This window comes from Macaca mulatta, chromosome 19, assembly GCF_049350105.2.
Source record: "Macaca mulatta isolate MMU2019108-1 chromosome 19, T2T-MMU8v2.0, whole genome shotgun sequence".
Classification (NCBI taxonomy): domain Eukaryota; kingdom Metazoa; phylum Chordata; class Mammalia; order Primates; family Cercopithecidae; genus Macaca; species Macaca mulatta.
The window spans coordinates 68,349,444-68,367,207 of record NC_133424.1 but is presented as its reverse complement, the minus strand read 5'-3'; the positions used below and the strand labels follow the sequence as shown (position 1 = coordinate 68,367,207).

The 17,764-nt window shown below is 43.6% G+C and overlaps 2 protein-coding genes across 7 annotated transcripts in view; both read right to left on the bottom strand.

Moving 5' to 3' along the window:
* NLRP5 (NLR family pyrin domain containing 5) overlaps positions 1–13,823 on the bottom strand; it is a 69,575-nt gene extending 55,752 nt beyond the window's left edge. For 3 of the 6 annotated variants that reach the window (XR_013408587.1, XM_077976206.1, XM_028838413.2), the window contains exon 1: positions 13,593–13,823. Coding sequence is in view for 1 of the 6 variants with exons in the window: in NM_001127631.1 (NP_001121103.1) it covers positions 1,143–1,203 (61 nt within the window). In the remaining 5 variants the exon portion in view is untranslated. 6 annotated transcript variants of the gene reach the window in all.
* NLRP8 (NLR family pyrin domain containing 8) overlaps positions 12,026–17,764 on the bottom strand; it is a 55,489-nt gene continuing 49,750 nt past the window's right edge. The window contains 4 exon segments of the mRNA NM_001114115.1: positions 12,026–12,527; positions 12,530–12,541; positions 12,544–12,575; positions 12,578–12,603. Of these exon segments, the coding sequence (NP_001107587.1) occupies positions 12,474–12,527; positions 12,530–12,541; positions 12,544–12,575; positions 12,578–12,603 (124 nt within the window). The 3' untranslated portion in view covers positions 12,026–12,473.

The window sequence follows — 17,764 nt, the reverse complement described above, 5'->3', positions numbered from 1 at the left end:
TAGACGGGGTCTCGCTCTGTCACCAGGCTGGAGTGCACTTGCGCAATCTCGGCCCACTGCAACCTGTGCCTCCCAGGTTCAAGCGATTCTCCTGCCTCAGCCTCCTGAGTAGCTGGGATTACAGGTGTGCACCACCACACCCAGCTAATTTGTGTTTTTAGTAGAGACAGGGTTCACCATGTTGGCCAGGATAGTCTAGATCTCTTGACCTCGTGATCCACTAGCTTCCCAAAGTGCTAGGATTACAGGTGTGAGCCACCGCACCCCACCAGGTTTGACTATTTCTAACCCTGTTCTGATTTAATAATTTGCTTTACAAGATGAGGCGATACCTGTGGGTACACGTTTTCCCGAGGCGCAGGAAACAGGTTATCACAAATACCCTCTTTACGGGAAGGGCCTCTGAAAAGAATGGAGGTGACAGTCCCTGGACAACTGTCACTGAAAAGAGTGGAGACATGGTATTCCCTGGACAACTGTTACTGAAATGAGTGGAGAGGTGACAGTCCGTGGACAAGTGTCACTGAAAAGAGTGGACAGGTGGCATTCCCTGGAGAACTGTCACTGAAAAGAATGGAGAGGTGACGGTCCCTGGAGAACTGCCACTGAAATGAGTGGACAGGTGGCAGTCCCTGGACAACTGTCACTGAAAAGAGTGGAGAGGTGGCAGTCCCTGGACAACTGTCACTGAAAAGAGTGGAGAGGTGGCAGTCCCTGGACAACTGTCACTGAAAAGAGTGGAGAGGTGGCAGTGCCTGGACAACTGTCATTGAAGAGTGGAGAGGTGGCAGTGCCTGGACAACTGTCACTGAGAAGAGTGGAGAGGTGGCAGTGCCTGGACAACTGTCATTGAAGAGTGGAGAGGTGGCAGTCCCTGGACAACTGTCACTGAAACGAGTGGCGAGGTGACAGTCCCTGGACAACTGTCATGGGTTGACCAACTTCCTGGAGGAGCGAATATGGCTTTTTCCTGAATTCTTTCTTTTTCTTTCTACCGCGGGGAGCTTTCTGCCACAACGGATTGCTAATAACATTGCAGCCAACAGCAGCTAAGGCAGGGAATTAGATCCACGTGTCACGGTACCAAGGCTGAGGGTTGCTTTCCTCATAGGTAACTCAACTCTAAGAGGCTGTCGATGCCTCCTGTAGTGATCCGCAGAGCAGAGCAACAGCTCCAAGTTCAAGTCCTTCTGCAACCTTCATCATACATCCCCATGGAAAGTACCTGAACATCTAAGGCTGGGCTCTCCTCTGGAAGCTGGAAATCAGAGTACCTGCCTCTTCAAGGATTACTGTGGGGTTTCAGTGAAGCAACAAGTGAGGCAGAAGGGCTGGCACAGAACATGCATGGGAACCCTGACCACCACCTGCTCTAAAGCTACCCGACAGACCGAGATGTCCTGAGCAGAACAGTATGTTACAGCACACAAGTACTTAGGCTTAAGACGCTACTGCCGAGGAAGGCAGATCACCTGAGGTCAGGAGTTCGAGACCAGCCTGGCTAACATGGTAAAACCCCATTTCTACTAAAAATACAAAAAATTAGCCAGGCATGGTGGCATGCACCTGTAACCCCAGCTACTCGGGAGACTAAGGCAGGAGAATCACTTGAACCCGGGAGGCAGAGGTTGCAGTGAGCCGAGATTGTGGCATTGCACTCCAGCTTAGGCAACAAGAGCAAAACTCTGTCCGCCTCCCCCCGCCCCACCCCCAGAAAAAAAAAAAAGATTTAGTAGGATCTCAATTATGCGGATTCTAAAACAATCAAATTCATAGCAGCAGAGGGTAGAATGGTGGTTGCCAGACTGGGGGGAAAATGGGGAAAAAGGAAATGTTGATGAAAAGATACAAACAAGTTTCAGTTAGATCAGAGAAATGAGTTTTAGGGATCCCCTGCACAGCATGGCAACTAGAGTTAATAATGATGTATTTAACCTGCCATGGAATTCAAGAAAAGATGTATTAATATACACTCCAAAATTGCTAAAAGTAGATTTTAAACATCCTCACCACAAAAAGTAACTAAGGCGATGGACATGTTAGTTTTTTTTCTGCAGTATATACATATATCAGAACATCACATTGTTCCCCGCAAATATATACAATTATTGTCAATTAAAAATAAAAGTGGATTTAGGATTGCTTCGATTTGTCAATCTGCGGGTGAGACTAAAGTGTGTGTATATATATATATATATACACACATATATGTTTTGAGATGGTCTCGCATTGTTTTCCGGGCTGGAGTACAGTGGCACAATCTCAACTCACTGCAACCTCCGCCTCCTGGGTTGAAGCAATTCTCCTGCCTCAGTCTCCCAAGTAGCTGGGATTACAGGCACCTGCCACTACGCCAGGCTAATTTTTTGTATTTCTAGTAGAGACGGGATTTTACTAGGTTGACCAGGCTGGTCTCAAACTCCTGACCCTGTGACTCGCCCACCTCAGCTTCCCAAAGTGCTGGGATTACAGGTATGAGCCACCACACCTGGTCTCATATATACTTTTAGAGACAGGGTCTCAACTCTGTCCCCCAGGCTGGAGTGCAGTGACTGTCATAGCTCGCCATAGCCTTGAACTCCTGGGCTCAAGTGATCTTCCTGCCTCAGACTCCCAAGTAGCTGGGACTACAGGTGCATACCACCACACCTGGTTTCTTATATTTTTCTAATTTTAGAATGTCTGAAATTCAGGACTGAGATAAGATAAATCTAATCCAATCTTTGTAATTCCTACTTCATTTCATTAAAAGAGGAAAGGTTTTCATTAACCCACCTACCCTCGGGGAAAGATGTTTTGTTTCTTTGTGTGTGTGTGCTACTGTGGTTGTTTTGACTATTTTGATTATAATAAAACTGTTTGTAAGAGTAGATAGTACTTCCTGCCCCTCTACCTCCAACATTCAGAGAATAAAACAATATAGCTTCAATGGATGTATAAATAGTATCAACAGAAACACTTTACAACTTAGGACTAGATATCCTTCAAATTTATATATATATATATATATATATATATATTTTTTTTTTTTTTTGAGATAGAGCGTCACTCTGTCACCCAGGCTGGAGTCCAGTGGTGCAGTCTCAGCTCACTGCAACTGCTGCCTTCTGGGCTCAGGTGATCCTGCTGCCCCAGCCTCCCAAGTAGCTGGAATTACAGGTGTCCACTACCATACCCAGCTAATTTTTTGGTATTTTAACCAAAATTTTTGGTGTTTTGGTATTTTTGGTAGAGATAGACTTTTACCATCTTGGCTAGGCTGGTCTCGAACTCCTGTCCTGAAGTAATCTGCCCACCTTGGCCTCCCAGAGTGCTGGGATTACAGGCATGAGCCACCTTGCCCAGCTATCTTTTAAACTTTTACAGAACTCATACCAATTCTTCTCAAACTATTCCGAGAATTGAAGGGAAGGGAATTCTTCCTGATTCTATGAACCAAGCACTGTCCTGATACCAAAACTAGACAAGGACACACACACAAAAACTACAGGCCAGTATCTCTCATGAACATAGATGCAAAAATCTTTGACAAAATTCTAGCTAACCAAATCTAAGAACACATCAAAAAGATCACTCCCCATGATCAAGTGGGATTCATCTCGGACTCAAGGATGGTTCATCAGCAGAATGAAGGACAAAAACCACACGATCATCAAGACATGCAGAGAAAGCATTTGATAAAATTCAATGTTTACAAGAAAAAAACATTTACAAGAAAAAAACCCCATCAAAAAGTGGGTGAATATGAAAAGACACTTCTCAAAAGATGACATTTATGCAGCCGACAGACACGTGAAAAAATGCTCATCATCACTGGCCAGAGAAATGCTAATCAAAACCACAATGAGATACCATCTCACACCAGTTAGAATGGTGATCATTTAAGAAGTCAGGAAACAACAGGTGCTGGAGAGGATGTGGAGAAATAGGAACACTTTTACACTGTTGGTGAGACTGTAAACTAGTTCAACCACTGTGGAAGACAGTGTGGCAATTCCTCAAGGATCTAGAACTAGAAATACCATTTGATCCAGCCATCCCATTACTGGGTATATACCCAAAGGATTATAAATCATGCTGCTATAAAGACACATGCACACGTATATTTATTGTGGCACTATTCATAATAGCAAAGACTTGGAACCAACCCAAATGTCCATCAATGATAGAGTGCATTAAGAAAATGTGGCACATATACACCATGGAATACTATGCAGCCATAAAAAAGGATGAGTTCATGTCCTTTGTAGGGACATGGATGCAGCTGGAAACCATCATTCTCAGCAAACTATCACAAGAACAGAAAACCAAACACTGCATGTTCTCACTCATAGATGGGAATTGAACAATGAGATCACTTGAACACAGGAAGGGAAACATCACACACTGGGGCCTGTCGTGGGGTGGGGGAAGTGGGGAGGGATAGCACTAGGAGATACACCTAATGTAAATGATGAGTTAATGAGTGCAGCAAACCAACATGGCACATGTATACATATGAAACAAACCTGCACGTTGCACACATGTACCCTAGAACTTAAAGTATATATAAAAAAGATGAAGAAAGAAAAAAAATTCAACATCCCTTTATGGTAAAACACAGAAGCAGCATAACTCAGAACAATAAAGGCCATATATGACAAACCCACAGCTAGCATTATACTGAATGTGGAAAAGAAGAAAGCCTTTCCTCTAAGAACTGGCACACAGGGTGCCTACTTCTACCACTCCTATTTAACACAGTACTGGAAGTCCTAGCCGGAGCAATTAGGGAAGAAAAAGGGCATCAAAATTGGAGAAGAAGTCAAATTGTTCTTGTTTGCAGGCAATATAATCTTACATTTAGAAAAGCCTACAGACTTCACCAAAAGACCGAGAACTGATAAATGAATTCAGTAAAGTTGCAGAATCAACATACAAAGAATGCCGATTTTTGGATAAATTTTTCAGTATGATGCAAGTTTTTGCATAATAAATGAACTCAGTATGATGCAAAAATCAACATAAAAAACAGTAGCCTTTCTACACACCAATAATGAACTAGCTGAAAAAGAAAGCATTGTCCTTTATAATAGCTGCAAAAAATACCTAGAAATACATTTAACTAAGGAGGTAAGAAATATCTATAGTAAAAAACCACAGAATACTGAAAAAAATTGAAGAGGGAACATAAAAATGGAGACATCTACTGCTCATGGATTAGAAGAATGTTGTTAAAATGACCATCCTACCCAAAGCAATCTACAGATTCAATGCAATCCCTGTCAAAACATCAATGACATTCTTCACAGAAATAGAAAAACAATCCTAAGATTTGTATAGAACCACAAAAGATCCCAAATAGCCCAATTTTGAGCAAAAAGAACAAAGTTGGAGGTATATTACCTGACTTCAAAATATACTACCACAAAGCTATAGTAACCAAAACAGCATGGCACTGTCATGAAAACAGATGTAGACCAATGGAATACAGAACTCAGAAATCCATGTATTTACAGCCAACTCATTTCTTTAATATATTGCTCAGGATTTGTTAGAATATTTTAATATTTAAATTTTTTAATATACTTTAAGTTCTAGGGTACATGTGCACAACATGCAGGTTTGTTACATATGTATACATGTGCCATGTTGGTTTGCTGCACCCATTAACTCACCATTTGCATTAGGTATTTCTCCTAATACTATCCCTCCCCCATCTCCCTACCCTACGACAGGCCCCAGTGTGTGATGTTCCCTGCCATGTGTCCAAGCGTTCTCATTGTTCAATTCCCACCTGTGAGTGAGAACATGCGGTGTTTGGTTTTCTGTCCTTGCGATAGTTTGCTCACAATGATGGTTTCCAGCTTCATCCATGTCCCTACAAAGGACATGAACTTATCCAACTCATTTTCAAAGGCACCAAGATTAGGGAAAGCATGCTCTGTTCATTAAGTGGTACTGAGAAAACTGGATAACCATAGGCAGAATGAAACTAGACCCCCGTCTCTCACCATATACAAAAATCAACTCAAGACAGATTAAGCACTGAAACACAAGACTTGAAACAATAAAACTAGCAGAAGAAAACACAGGGAAATCTCTTCTGAATACTAGTAGAGGGGAATATTTTGTGGCTAAGACTTCAAAAGGACAGGCAACAAAAGCAAAAATAGACCAATGGGACTACATCCAACTAAAGAGCTTCTGTATAGCAAAGGAAATGGTCCAAGAGTAAGAGACAACCTGGCCGGGCACGATGGCTCACGCCTGTAACCCCAGCACTTTGGGAGGCCCAGGCAGGTGGATCATGAGGTGATGAGATCGAGACCATCCTGGCCAACATGGTGAAACCCCAATTCTACTAAAAATACAAAAATTAGCTGGGTGTGGTGGTACGTGCCTGAAATTCCAGCTACTGGGGAGGCTGAGGCAAGAGAATCGCTTGAACTAGGGGGTCAGAGGTTGCAGTGAGCCGAGACCGCGCCACTGCACTACAGCCTGGGTGAGAGCAAGACTCTGCCCACCCCCCCCCCCCAATAAAAAAAGAAAAAACCTGCAGAATGGGAGAAAATATTTGCAAAATAATCATCTGGCAAGGGACTAATACCCAGAATATAAGAGGAACTCAAACAACTGTATAGCAAAACTCCAAGTAATCCATTAAAAATGTGAGCCAAAACCTGAACAGACATCTCTCAAAAGACCAACAGATGAAAAAAGATTCAGCATTGCTCATCATCACAACCTCACTGTGGTTTTGATTTGCATTTCCCTCTAGTTAGAATGGCTATTATCAAAAAAGACCAAAAATAAATGCTGGCAACGATGCGGAGAAAGCAGCTCCTCTCCACGGTTGGTGGAAATGTAAATTAGCACAGCCTTTGTGGAAAATAGTTGTCTCAAAAACCTGAAAATACCTTAATACCGTATGATCCAGTGATCTGGTGATTTACCCGAAGTGTATCAAAAGCCCGTCTGCACTCCCACGTTTACCATCCCCACTATTCACAATAGCTAAGATACGGAATCTACCTGTCCATCAACAGACAAACGGATCAAGAGAATGCGGTACACACACAAGGGAACACGATTCAGCCTTCAAAAAATCCTGCCATTTGTGAAAATATGGATGAGTCTGTAGTTCATTATGTGAAGCAAAATAAATCAGGCATGGAAAATTAAATACTGCATATATTTTACTCATATGTGGGAGTTAAACTGAGCGAATGGGACCATGGAAGTAGGGGATATAATTGTGTGTATTAAGGCTGGGCAGGGGAGGGGCAGGGGAGGGGCAGGGGAGGGGCAGGGGAGGGGCAGGGGAGGGGCAGGGGAGGGGCAGGGGAGGGGCAGGGGAGGGGCAGGGGAGGGGCAGGGGAGGGGCAGGGGAGGATGGCTCATGGGTGCTGAGATTACAGGTAGACGGGAGAAACAGGTGCAGGCACTCTGCAGCACTGCAGGTGAATATGGTGAACCATAACTTATTGTCTATCCTCAAGAAGCTAGAAGGGAGGATTGAGTGTTAACACCACAAATGTTTGGGTGATGAATATGCTAAGTCCCCTGATTTGATCATGACACACTGTATACAGGTATCAAAATATCACTCTCGGGCCGAGCACGGTGGCTCATGTCTGTAATCCCAGCACTTTGGGAGGCTGAGGCGGGTGAATCACCTGAGGTCGGGAGTTCGAGACCAGCCTGATCAACACAGAGAAACCCCCTTTCTACTAAAAATACACAATTAGCCAAGCATGGTGGCAGGCGCCTGTAATCCCAGTTACTCTGGAGGCTGAGGCGGGAGAATCGCTTGAACCTGGGAGGCGGAGGTTGTGGTGAGCCGAGATTGCGCCACTGCACCCCAGCCTGGGCAACAAGAGTGAGAATCCATCTCAAAAAAAAAAAAAAATATGTACAGCTATGTGTCAACTAAAATAAAGGAAAAACTGCAGCAAATACATATTTTTGACAAAGATCAGGGGTCAGCAAATCTCCCGAAAGGAGCCAGGCATCTTAGGATTTGGGGGCCATTTGCTCTCTGCCACCACTGCTTAGCTGCTCCTGTGTTATGAAAGTAGTTGCAGACAATTTGTCAACAAAGGAGAAAAGCTATGTTCCAATAAATCTTTATTTGCAAAGGACTGGATTTGACACACAAGCCCTACAGGGAAACCCGTAAGAATGTTAGCTGTCATTATCAAAAAGTAAAAAAACAGATGCTGCTGAGGTTGTGGGAAAAAAGGTAATGCTTACACAGTGTTGATGGGAGTATAAACCAGTTCAGCCATTGTGGAAAGCAGTGTGGAGATTCCTCAAAGAGCTAAAAGCAGAAGTAGCATTGGACCCAGCAATCCCATTACTGGATATATATACTAAGAAGAATATAAAGCATTCTATCATCAACACACATGCGTGCGAATGTTCGCTGCAGCACTGTTCACAATAGCGAAGACGTGGAGTCAACCTAAATGCCCATCAAGGGCAGACTGGATAAAGAAAACGTGGTACATGTACACCATGGAATACTATGCAGCCATAAAAAGGAATGAGATGTCTTTCGTGGGAACATGGATGGAACTGGAGGCCATCATGCAGAGCAAACTAAGACAGGAACAGAAAACCAAATACTACATGTCCTCACAAGTAGGAGCTCAATCAGAACACTTGGACACAAAGAGAGGAATAACAGATAATGGGGTCTACTTGAGGGTGGAGGGTGGGAGGAGGGTGAGCAGCAGAAAAAAATAACTATTAGGTACTGGGCTTAATACCTGGGTGATCAAACAGTCTGTACAACAAACCCCCATTACATAAGTTTACCTGTGTAACAAACAAGTGTACATGTAACAAACCTTCACATATACCCCCAAAACTAAAAGGTAAAAAAAGAATGTTAGCTGTCAGAACTTCAGTTTTGTATTCTCTCCACTATTCTTTATATTTGACATTTCACTATTATTTATATTTACCTAATTTATATTTGCTAGGAAAACAATCAGCTAAAGAAGAGGTATAAAAGTGGAACAAGGGTGAAAATTAACATTTGTATGTAGGTATGTATGCCTCGTAAATTACTTGAACAATTTTAAATTATATGCAGTTATTAAACTGGGCTGGTAACAAATATAACTATAAAAATCTCACACAAAATCTAATAACCAGTTAAACATGAGATCAAATGAACAGCAACTATAGAGGTAAAAAACGTGCGTAATTTAGAAAAGTGGCATATCTGTTTTGAGGGCCTTAAAATACTGCTGCTAGATGAAAGGCTTGATGTGGTGAGGCCGAGGCAGATTCCCAGCACACCAACAATCCTCCATCAGCATAATGTCATCCAAGAAGTCCTGCCGATATTTTTGTCAGGACAAGAAACTATTTCTGTGAAAAGCCAAAACCCGACAAGAGAACTCTAAAAAATGTTATTCACTCTGTTGATGTCCAGGCTGGACTTCAACATCGAAGACAGAAGGTCACCATTTCCTGGGGCTGCACACAGATGTGCTAAATTTTGAAATATTTATGTCCATGAATTCCTACTTTACATTTAGCCCCCAAATAATGAGCAAATGGAATAGGTCTCAATCGAATGGTATAAAAGAGACAAGATGACAGATTAATTCAATACAGTGCCCTCCTCCCTCCAGAAAAACAAACAAATCTTTCAAGTCCCCTTGAAAAAACTGCTGCAAATTTGAGACTATGACAAAGAATGCATTATGTAAACAGCTCTTCCGACCCATGATAATGATGAATAGCTCAGTATATTAAAATAATTTTTCTTTTTTTTTTTTTGAGATGGAGTTTTGCTTTTGTTGCCCAGGCTAGAGTACAGTGGTGTGATCTCGGCTCACTGCAACCTTCACCCCTCCTGGGTTCAAGTGATTCTCCTGCCTCAGCCTCCCCAGTAGCTGGGATTACAGACAGCCACAACCACGCCCGGCTAATTTGTATATTTTTATTGGGGGGGGGTTTCGCCATGTTGGTCAGGCTGGTCTTGAACCTCTGACCTCAGATGATCCACCTGCCTCAGCCTCCCAAAGTGCTGGGATTATAGGCATGAGCCACTGTGCCTAGCCTATTAGAAGGATTTTGAAGAGTTAAAAACCTGCATATGACTTTTGCAATCCCAGCACTTTGGGACCCTGAGGCAGGTGGATCACCTTAGGTCAGGAATTCGAGACCAGCCTGGCCAACATGGTGAAACCCCATCTCTACTAAAAATACAAAAATTAGCTGGGTGTGGTGGCACATGCCTGTAATCCTAGCTACTCAGAAGGCTGAGGCAGGAGAATTGCTTGAACCCGGGAGGCAGAGGTTGCAGTGAGCCAAGATCGTGCCACTGCACTCCAGCCTGGACATAGAGTAAGACACTGTCCAAAAAAAAAAAAAAAAAAAAAAAGGAAAATAAAAGAAAAAAAAAGAAAAAGAGAAAAACAGCATATGACTCTTAAATGTACTTTAAAAAAAATATTACTGACAGTCAAAATGATGTACCACGTTTGACATGTGAGGCTGACAATGTCCACAATGCATGACTGGACCCTGCTTTGTGATGGGTGAAGGAAAACGTGCTCCTACATTAGTGGAAGTGTAAATGCATGCCATCCTTTTGGACGGTACTTTGGCAATCTTTACCCATTTTAATTGTAAATATTAGACCCAGCCTTGTGTAAAGCAGCAAGACTGAAGACCATTTAGGAGTCGGTTAATAACAGGTGGATTAATTTAAGCACCAACGTACCCTGCGTCCTTAAAAATGCACAAGGATCAGCACAGAAAGGTGCCCCACCTGTAAGGCTCTCCACACCACACACACGCGCACAACGCCTTTGGGTGAGGAGCAGAAAATAGGGAGGAGACACTAAGAGGGGCAGGGAAGGACACACTTCACACCACATCTTCTCGTATTGCTGCTTTCAAATTAATACTGAAAAAGGCTGGGCGCGGTGGCTCATGCCTGACATCCCAGAATTTTGGGAGCCTGAAGTGGGTGGATCACCTGGGTCAGGAGTTCGAGACCAGCGCTGCCAACATGGTGAAACCTCGTCTCTACTAAAAATACAAAAATTAGCCCAGGCTTGGTTGTGGGCACCTGCAATCCCAGCTACTCAGGAGGCTGAGGCAGGAGAATCGCTTGAATCCGGGAGGTGAAGGTTGCAGTGAGCCGAGATTATGCAACTGTACTCCAGCCTGGGTGACAGACGGAGACTCCATCTTAAAACACACACACACACACACACAAAACCCAAATCACCAAATTAATACTAAAAAGTACCTCCCATTAAAAAATCGTTTTAGTAGAAGCTAAGTAGACATAAAGGAATTTCACCAAAACAATAGAGGTATTCTTACCAGTACCCATTCATGGAAGGCCAAAAACCTAGGTACACGTGAACACTGATAGAACATTGAAGTTTATGTGCTGTGTTGCTCCAAATAGAACCATAGCAAGAAAATAAGCTTTTCTACACATTCCTATAAATATTTAGGGACCATGTTGGTCATTGGTAAACGGAAAAATACTTATTTCTGAGCACCTGTTTAAAAGCTAACATCCTAACCACAGAACAATTAACATTTTCTAGGTTTTCCTACCCCTTCTAAGTTAACAAAAAGCACCTGGATACATGGAAATTGAAAGCAAAACACACAAGACAAAGACTCTCAATGCAGGCAATGAAATTAAGAGGGGAAGGTTATTTAAGAGAATGAATTTCGGACTGTCATATGTAAACACTTCTATATATACATAATTTGAATTAAACATTTGCCTTACCACACTGCACAATCCTTTGAAGGGGCTGGAGGACCAAGAAGTGAACCAGGGCTGTCAAAACCAACAAAAGCCTCAGGGGTGGGTAAGGAAATGAGTGTGGTCTGGGGACGGTGATTTTATTTTTAGGATGAGGTGATTGAGCAAGTTCATACGTTCAGAGCTGAGAATAAAGGTAGAAGCAGCAAGATGACAAAGACTCTTGTCTATATCCTGCCTTAGGTGACTCAAAGCATTTCATTTCAACTTTATGTAGCACAGATATAGTTTTTCTTCTTGACATGGAGTCTTGCTCTGTCGCCCAGGCTGAAGTGCAGTGGCGTGATCTCAGCTCACTGCAACCTCCACCTCCCAGGTTCAAGCGATTCTCCTGCCTCAGCCTCCCGAGCAGCTGGGATTACAGGTGTCCACCACACTCAGCTAATTTTTTTTTTTTTTTTCAGTAGAGGCGGAGTTTCACCATGTTGGCCAGGCAGGTCTCGAACTCCTGACCTCAGGTAATCTGCCCGCCTCTACCTCCCACAGTGCTGGGTTACAGGCGTGAGCCACCACGCCCGGCCTTACATGGCATATTAATATACAAAGGGCATCGCCGTCCTCACTCCAGAGTTCGAAGCTGAGGTTCTGTGATGTTGACTGGGTTGCTCTGTTTTAGGGGAAGGTGCATTAATGCATACGGGATGATAACGCCCTGTATTTCCCTTGAACTGATTAATCAAGCCCCAGAGAAAGATGACTGGATGGTGTAGGGATTAATTTGGGATAGGCACGGTCACTTTCTCCTGAGTGAAGTCAGGTGGGTGAGGAGTTGGGGAGAAGTTTTTCAAGTCCAGGCATGATTACAGCCGGAGGGAGGTAAAGGAAAGCTGCCGGTTGAGGTTATTTTCTGAGGATAAGTGACTTCCCTAAGCTCGCACTTTGTCGCTATGCTTTTTCTACAGACCGACCTCTACCAACACACCTTTCTACGCAGGTGTCCTGAATGATTAGAAAGAAGCAGTTAAGATTACAGGGCTGGAAGTCTCAGACCCAGTTTTGAATATTGATTTGCCGCTTTCTGCCCCAGGCAAGCCATTTAATTTCTCTGGGGCTCAGCTTCCTCCCTTGGTAAACAGGACAAACAACACTGTCAGAATTATACGGCATTTCAGTAACTAAGTTACAGTTAACATATTAGCACAGTTAGCACCGTAACACCCCCCACCCCAGACTCCTACTAAATGCACACATTTGCTAACCCTGACATTCAAGTCGCAGTACCCCCACTCTGTATTCTATTTATTTTTGAGATGGAGTCTCACTCTGTCACCCAGTCTAGAGTGCAGTGGCGTGACCCTGGCTCACTGCAACCTCTGCCTCCTGGGTTCAAGCAATTCTCCTTCCTCAGCCTCCCTAGAAGGTGGGATTATAGGCGCCTGCCACCACGCCCGGCTCATTTTTGTATTTTTATTAGAGACAAGGATTTCACCATGTTGGCCAGGTTGGTCTTGAACTCCTGACCTCAGATGATCCACCTGCCTCAGCCTCCTGAAGTGCTGGGTTTACAGGCATGAGCCACTGTGCCCAGCCCTCTGTACTGTATTTTAGACCAAATGTCTGGAAAGGACGAGAGACTTACCTAAATATCCCAAGTAAATATGAGGTTTTAGGAGAAGATCTTTACAGCAAAATGGGGTAACTGGACTTTGTTCTTTGGAGGAACCCTTTGGTCCCGGGCTTTGAGCAGCCAAAAGGGAGAGGGTGGGGGCGCCTAGTAAGCTCAATATGCAGGTTCTAATCAGCAGTGGAGAACAAAAGCGGGAAGGACAGGGAGCAAGACAAGAGGAATACTCACCAACTTCACACCTCGCCTCCAAGAGCAGGTCCTGCGCTGGGCCAACTGGCAATCACAGAAAAAAGGCGGCCACGCCCAGCTCCGTGCCCACGAGGCGATAATCCTTGGGGAGCGCTGAGCCCGTGATGTTGCTGCTGCCTATTGGCAGCAACCGGCTCTGAACGACCAGCCCCAGGGAACAGGCACTTTTCTGCACCTGTGTGCACCATTTACAGGTGCTGCTGCTGCCAAGAGGCTGCCTTGCCCCCACACACCTGCGCTCAGGGCGCCCGGATGCTAACAGCCTTCAGCTGGCTGTCCCGGAGCAATTAGTGTATGTGTGTGTGTGTGTGTGTGTGTGTGTGAGAGAGAGAGAGAGAGAGAGACAGAGAGAGTGCATGTGTGTGGGAGAGAGTGTGTGAGAAAGAATGTGCAACACAGAGACAGTGTGTGAGAGAGACAGAGAGAGTGCATGTGTGTGAGAGAGTGTGTGTGAGAAAGAATGTGCAACACAGAGACAGTGTGTGTGCATGTGAGAGTGTGTGTGAGACAGAGTGTGAGAGACTGTGTGTGAGTGTGAGAGTGTGTGAGAGAGACAGTGTGTGAGAGAGGATGTGTGTGAGACTGTGTGTGTGAGAGACTGTGTGTGAGTGTGAGAGTGTGTGAGAGAGACAGTGTGTGAGAGAGGATGTGTGTGAGACTGTGTGTGTGAGAGACTGTGTGTGAGAGTGTGTGAGACTGTGTGTGTGAGAGAGTATGTGTGAGTGTGTTTGTGAGAGAGACAGTGTGTGTATGAGTGTGTGAGAGAGACAGTGTGTGTGTATGTGTGTGTGTGTGTGTGTGTTGGGTGCCCTTATTTTACATAATCCGGAAGTTGCACTTGGCTTTTTTTTGTGTGTGTATATTGACAAATTATAATTGTATATTCTCGTGGGGTCCAGTGTGATCTATGTACACAATGTCAAATGGTTAAATCAAGCTAACAAACACACATCTGTTGCCTTGAATACTTATTTTTTTTTGTGGTGAGAACACTTGAAATGTACTCCCTTAGCAATCTTGAAACAGAAGTTTATACTTTTGATAAAGTCCAATGTATTTAGTTTTAGTTTGTTTTGATGTGGACTCTTGCTCTGTGACCCAGGCTGGAGTGCTCAGTGCAAACTCCACCTCCCGGGTTCAAAGGATTCTCCTGCCTCAGCCTCCTGAATAGCTGGAACTACAGGTGTGCACCACCACGCCCGGCTAATTTTTGAATTTTTAGTAGAGAGGGGGTTTCACTATGTTGGCCAAACTGATCTCCAACTCCTGACGACAGGTGATCCACCAGCCTCGGCCTCCCAAAGCGCTGGGATTACAGGCATGAAATACTGTGCCTGGCCAAACGTGTTTGAAAATTCCATTTGAAGAATTTATGGTGAACGCATATTAAATTTATGGTCTCTCCTTAGGTCATGAATGTCTTCTGATTAGTTCACTTTTAGAAAGTATAGCATCTTTCCTTTCACATTTAGATTTATACTATACTCGGAATTAATTTTGTATATGGTATGAGGTAGGAATTCAGATTTTTTTCTTCTATGTGTGACCAATCAATTTAGCACCATTTGTTAAAATACTACCCTTTGCCTAGTCTTTTGGAGTGTCGGTTTGTCAGAAGTCACATGATCATGTTTGTGACCTTCTGTTCTAGACTCTATTGTTTCCCAAGTATATTTCTCCAATCTCTAATTAAATGCATGGAAAATACCATATTGTGCTAGCTATCCTGAACTCTTTGTATTTCTTTTTTCTCTTTTTCTTTTTTTCTTTTTTTGAGACGGAGTCTTGCACTGTTACCGGGGCTGGAGTGCAATGGTATGATCTCAGCTCACTGCAACCTCCGCTTCCCCGGTTCAAGCAATGCTCCTACCTCAACCTCCCGAGTAGCTGGGATTACAGGCACCTGCCACCACGCCTGGCTAATTTTTTGTATCTTTAGTAGAGATGGGGTTTTGCCTTGTTGGCCAGGCTGGTCTTGAACTCCTGACCTTGTGATCCGCTCACCTGGGCCTCCCAAAGTGCTGGGATTACAGGCGTGAGCCACCGTGCTTGGCCACTTTTCTTCACATACTTTAGAATTTGCCTGTAAATTTCCATTAGTGTACTTTGGGCATTTTATGGTCATTGCAATAACTTTATGAATACAGCCGAGGAAAACTGTCATCTTTGAAAGACAGTGTTCCTATTCATGAAGTTTGTATATTTCTCCATTTATTAGGTATTCTTTATTTTTGTCTTTTGAGACAGGGCCTCACTTTGTTGCCCAGGCTGGAGTGCAGTGGTGCAAACATGGTTTACTGCAGCCTTGACCTCCTGGGCTCAAGTGATCCTCCCACTTGGCCTCCCAAAGGGGTGGGATTACAGGCGTGAGCCACTAGGCCTGGCCAAGGCACATCTTTTTTTTCTTTTTCTTTTTCTTTTTTTTTGAGACAGAGTTTTGTTCTTGTTGTCCAGGCTGGAGTGCAATGGTGCGATCTCGGCTCAACGCAACCTCCACCTCCTGGGTTTAAGGGATTCTCCTGCCTCAGCCTCAGGAGTAGCTGGGACCACAGGTATGCACCACCACGCCCGGCTAATTTTGTATTTTAAGTAGAGACGGGGTTTATCCATGTTGGCCAGGCTGGTGTCAAATTCCTGACCTCGTGATCCACCCGCCTCGGCCTCCCAAAGTGCTGGGATTATAAGCCTGAGCCACCGCACCCGGCCACAACTTTTATTAAGTTTATTCCTATTTGAGATTATTGATACCAGTATAAAAGAAATGTTGTTATGCTTTTAAAAACTGCTTAATAGTACATAGGAATACATTTTTATTTTCATATATCGAATTGTTGTGTGTAGGATCTTATTAAATTCACTTTTTGTTATTTTTTAATCCCCCGGGTTTACCAGGCTTATCAGTTCTTGTTCTACATATGCAATCATATTGTTTGTGAAAAATGACAGCTTTATTTCCATCTTTATAATGTTGTATTTATTATCCCTCTTATTGCCTTGTTACACTGACTAGGACCTCCAGTACGAAGTTAAATAAAAGTTGTGACAGTGGGTGGTTCCTTTTCTTTCTGTCTCACTGTTATGTTAGGGAAAGAATTTTCACTACTCTCCAATAAACATGTCAGCAGTAATTTTTTAGAAGCCCTTCCTCAAATTAAATAAGTCACCATCGGTTCCAAGTTTGCTAAGTGTTGTTTAAAAATCATAAATTGATGTTGAATTTTATCAACTTTTTTTTTTTTTTTTTTTTTTGCGTCTACTAGGTTGGTCTTCCTGAATCTGAAATAGTTCCTGCCGACTTTGTGTTCTTGTTCTTTTATGTCACTGAGGCCCTGTCATGTTTATCTCAGCACATTCTATCCGCAGGCACGTGATATCCATTTGTCTTCTTATTGGTGATGTTAACTTTGAGCACTTGGCTAAGGCACCATCTGCCCTGTTTTCCCACTACTCTTACTTTGTAATTCACATGTAGTTTCTGGGGAGAACCTTAAAGACTCGTGAGTACACTGAGTCTCCATCTACTGGTTTCAGCACCTCCTGATGGTTTCTCTAATGCCACCTTTCTTTCTTTCTTTTCTTTCTTTCTTTCTTTCTTTCTTTCTTTCTTTCTTTCTTTCTTTCTTTCTTTCTTTCTTTCTTTCCTTTCTTTCTTTCTTTCTTTCTTTCTTTTTTCTTTCTTTCTTTCTTTTCTTTCTTTCTTTTCTTTCTTTTCTTTTTCTCTTTCTTTCTCTTTCTCTCTTTCCTTCCTTCCTTCTTTCTTTCTTTCCTTTCCTTCCTTCCTTCCTTCCTTCCTTCCTTCCTTCCTTCCTTCCTTCCTTCCTTCCTTCCTTCCTTCCTTCCTCCCTCCCTCCCTCCCTCCCTCCTTTCTTTCTTTCTTTTTTTGAGATGAGGTCTCACTGTATTGCCCAGGCTGGAGTGCAGTGGTACAATCTTGGCTCACTGCATCCTCCACCTCCCGGGTTCCAGTGATTCTCCTGCCTCAGCCTCCAGAGTAGCTGGGACTACAGGCATGTGCCACCATGCCTAATTTTTGTATTTTTAGTGGAGACAGGGTTTCACCATGTTTGCCAGGCTGGTCTCGAACTTCTGACCTCAGGTGATCCACCTGCCTCAGCCTCCCAAAGTGCTGGGATTACAGGCATGAGCTGCTG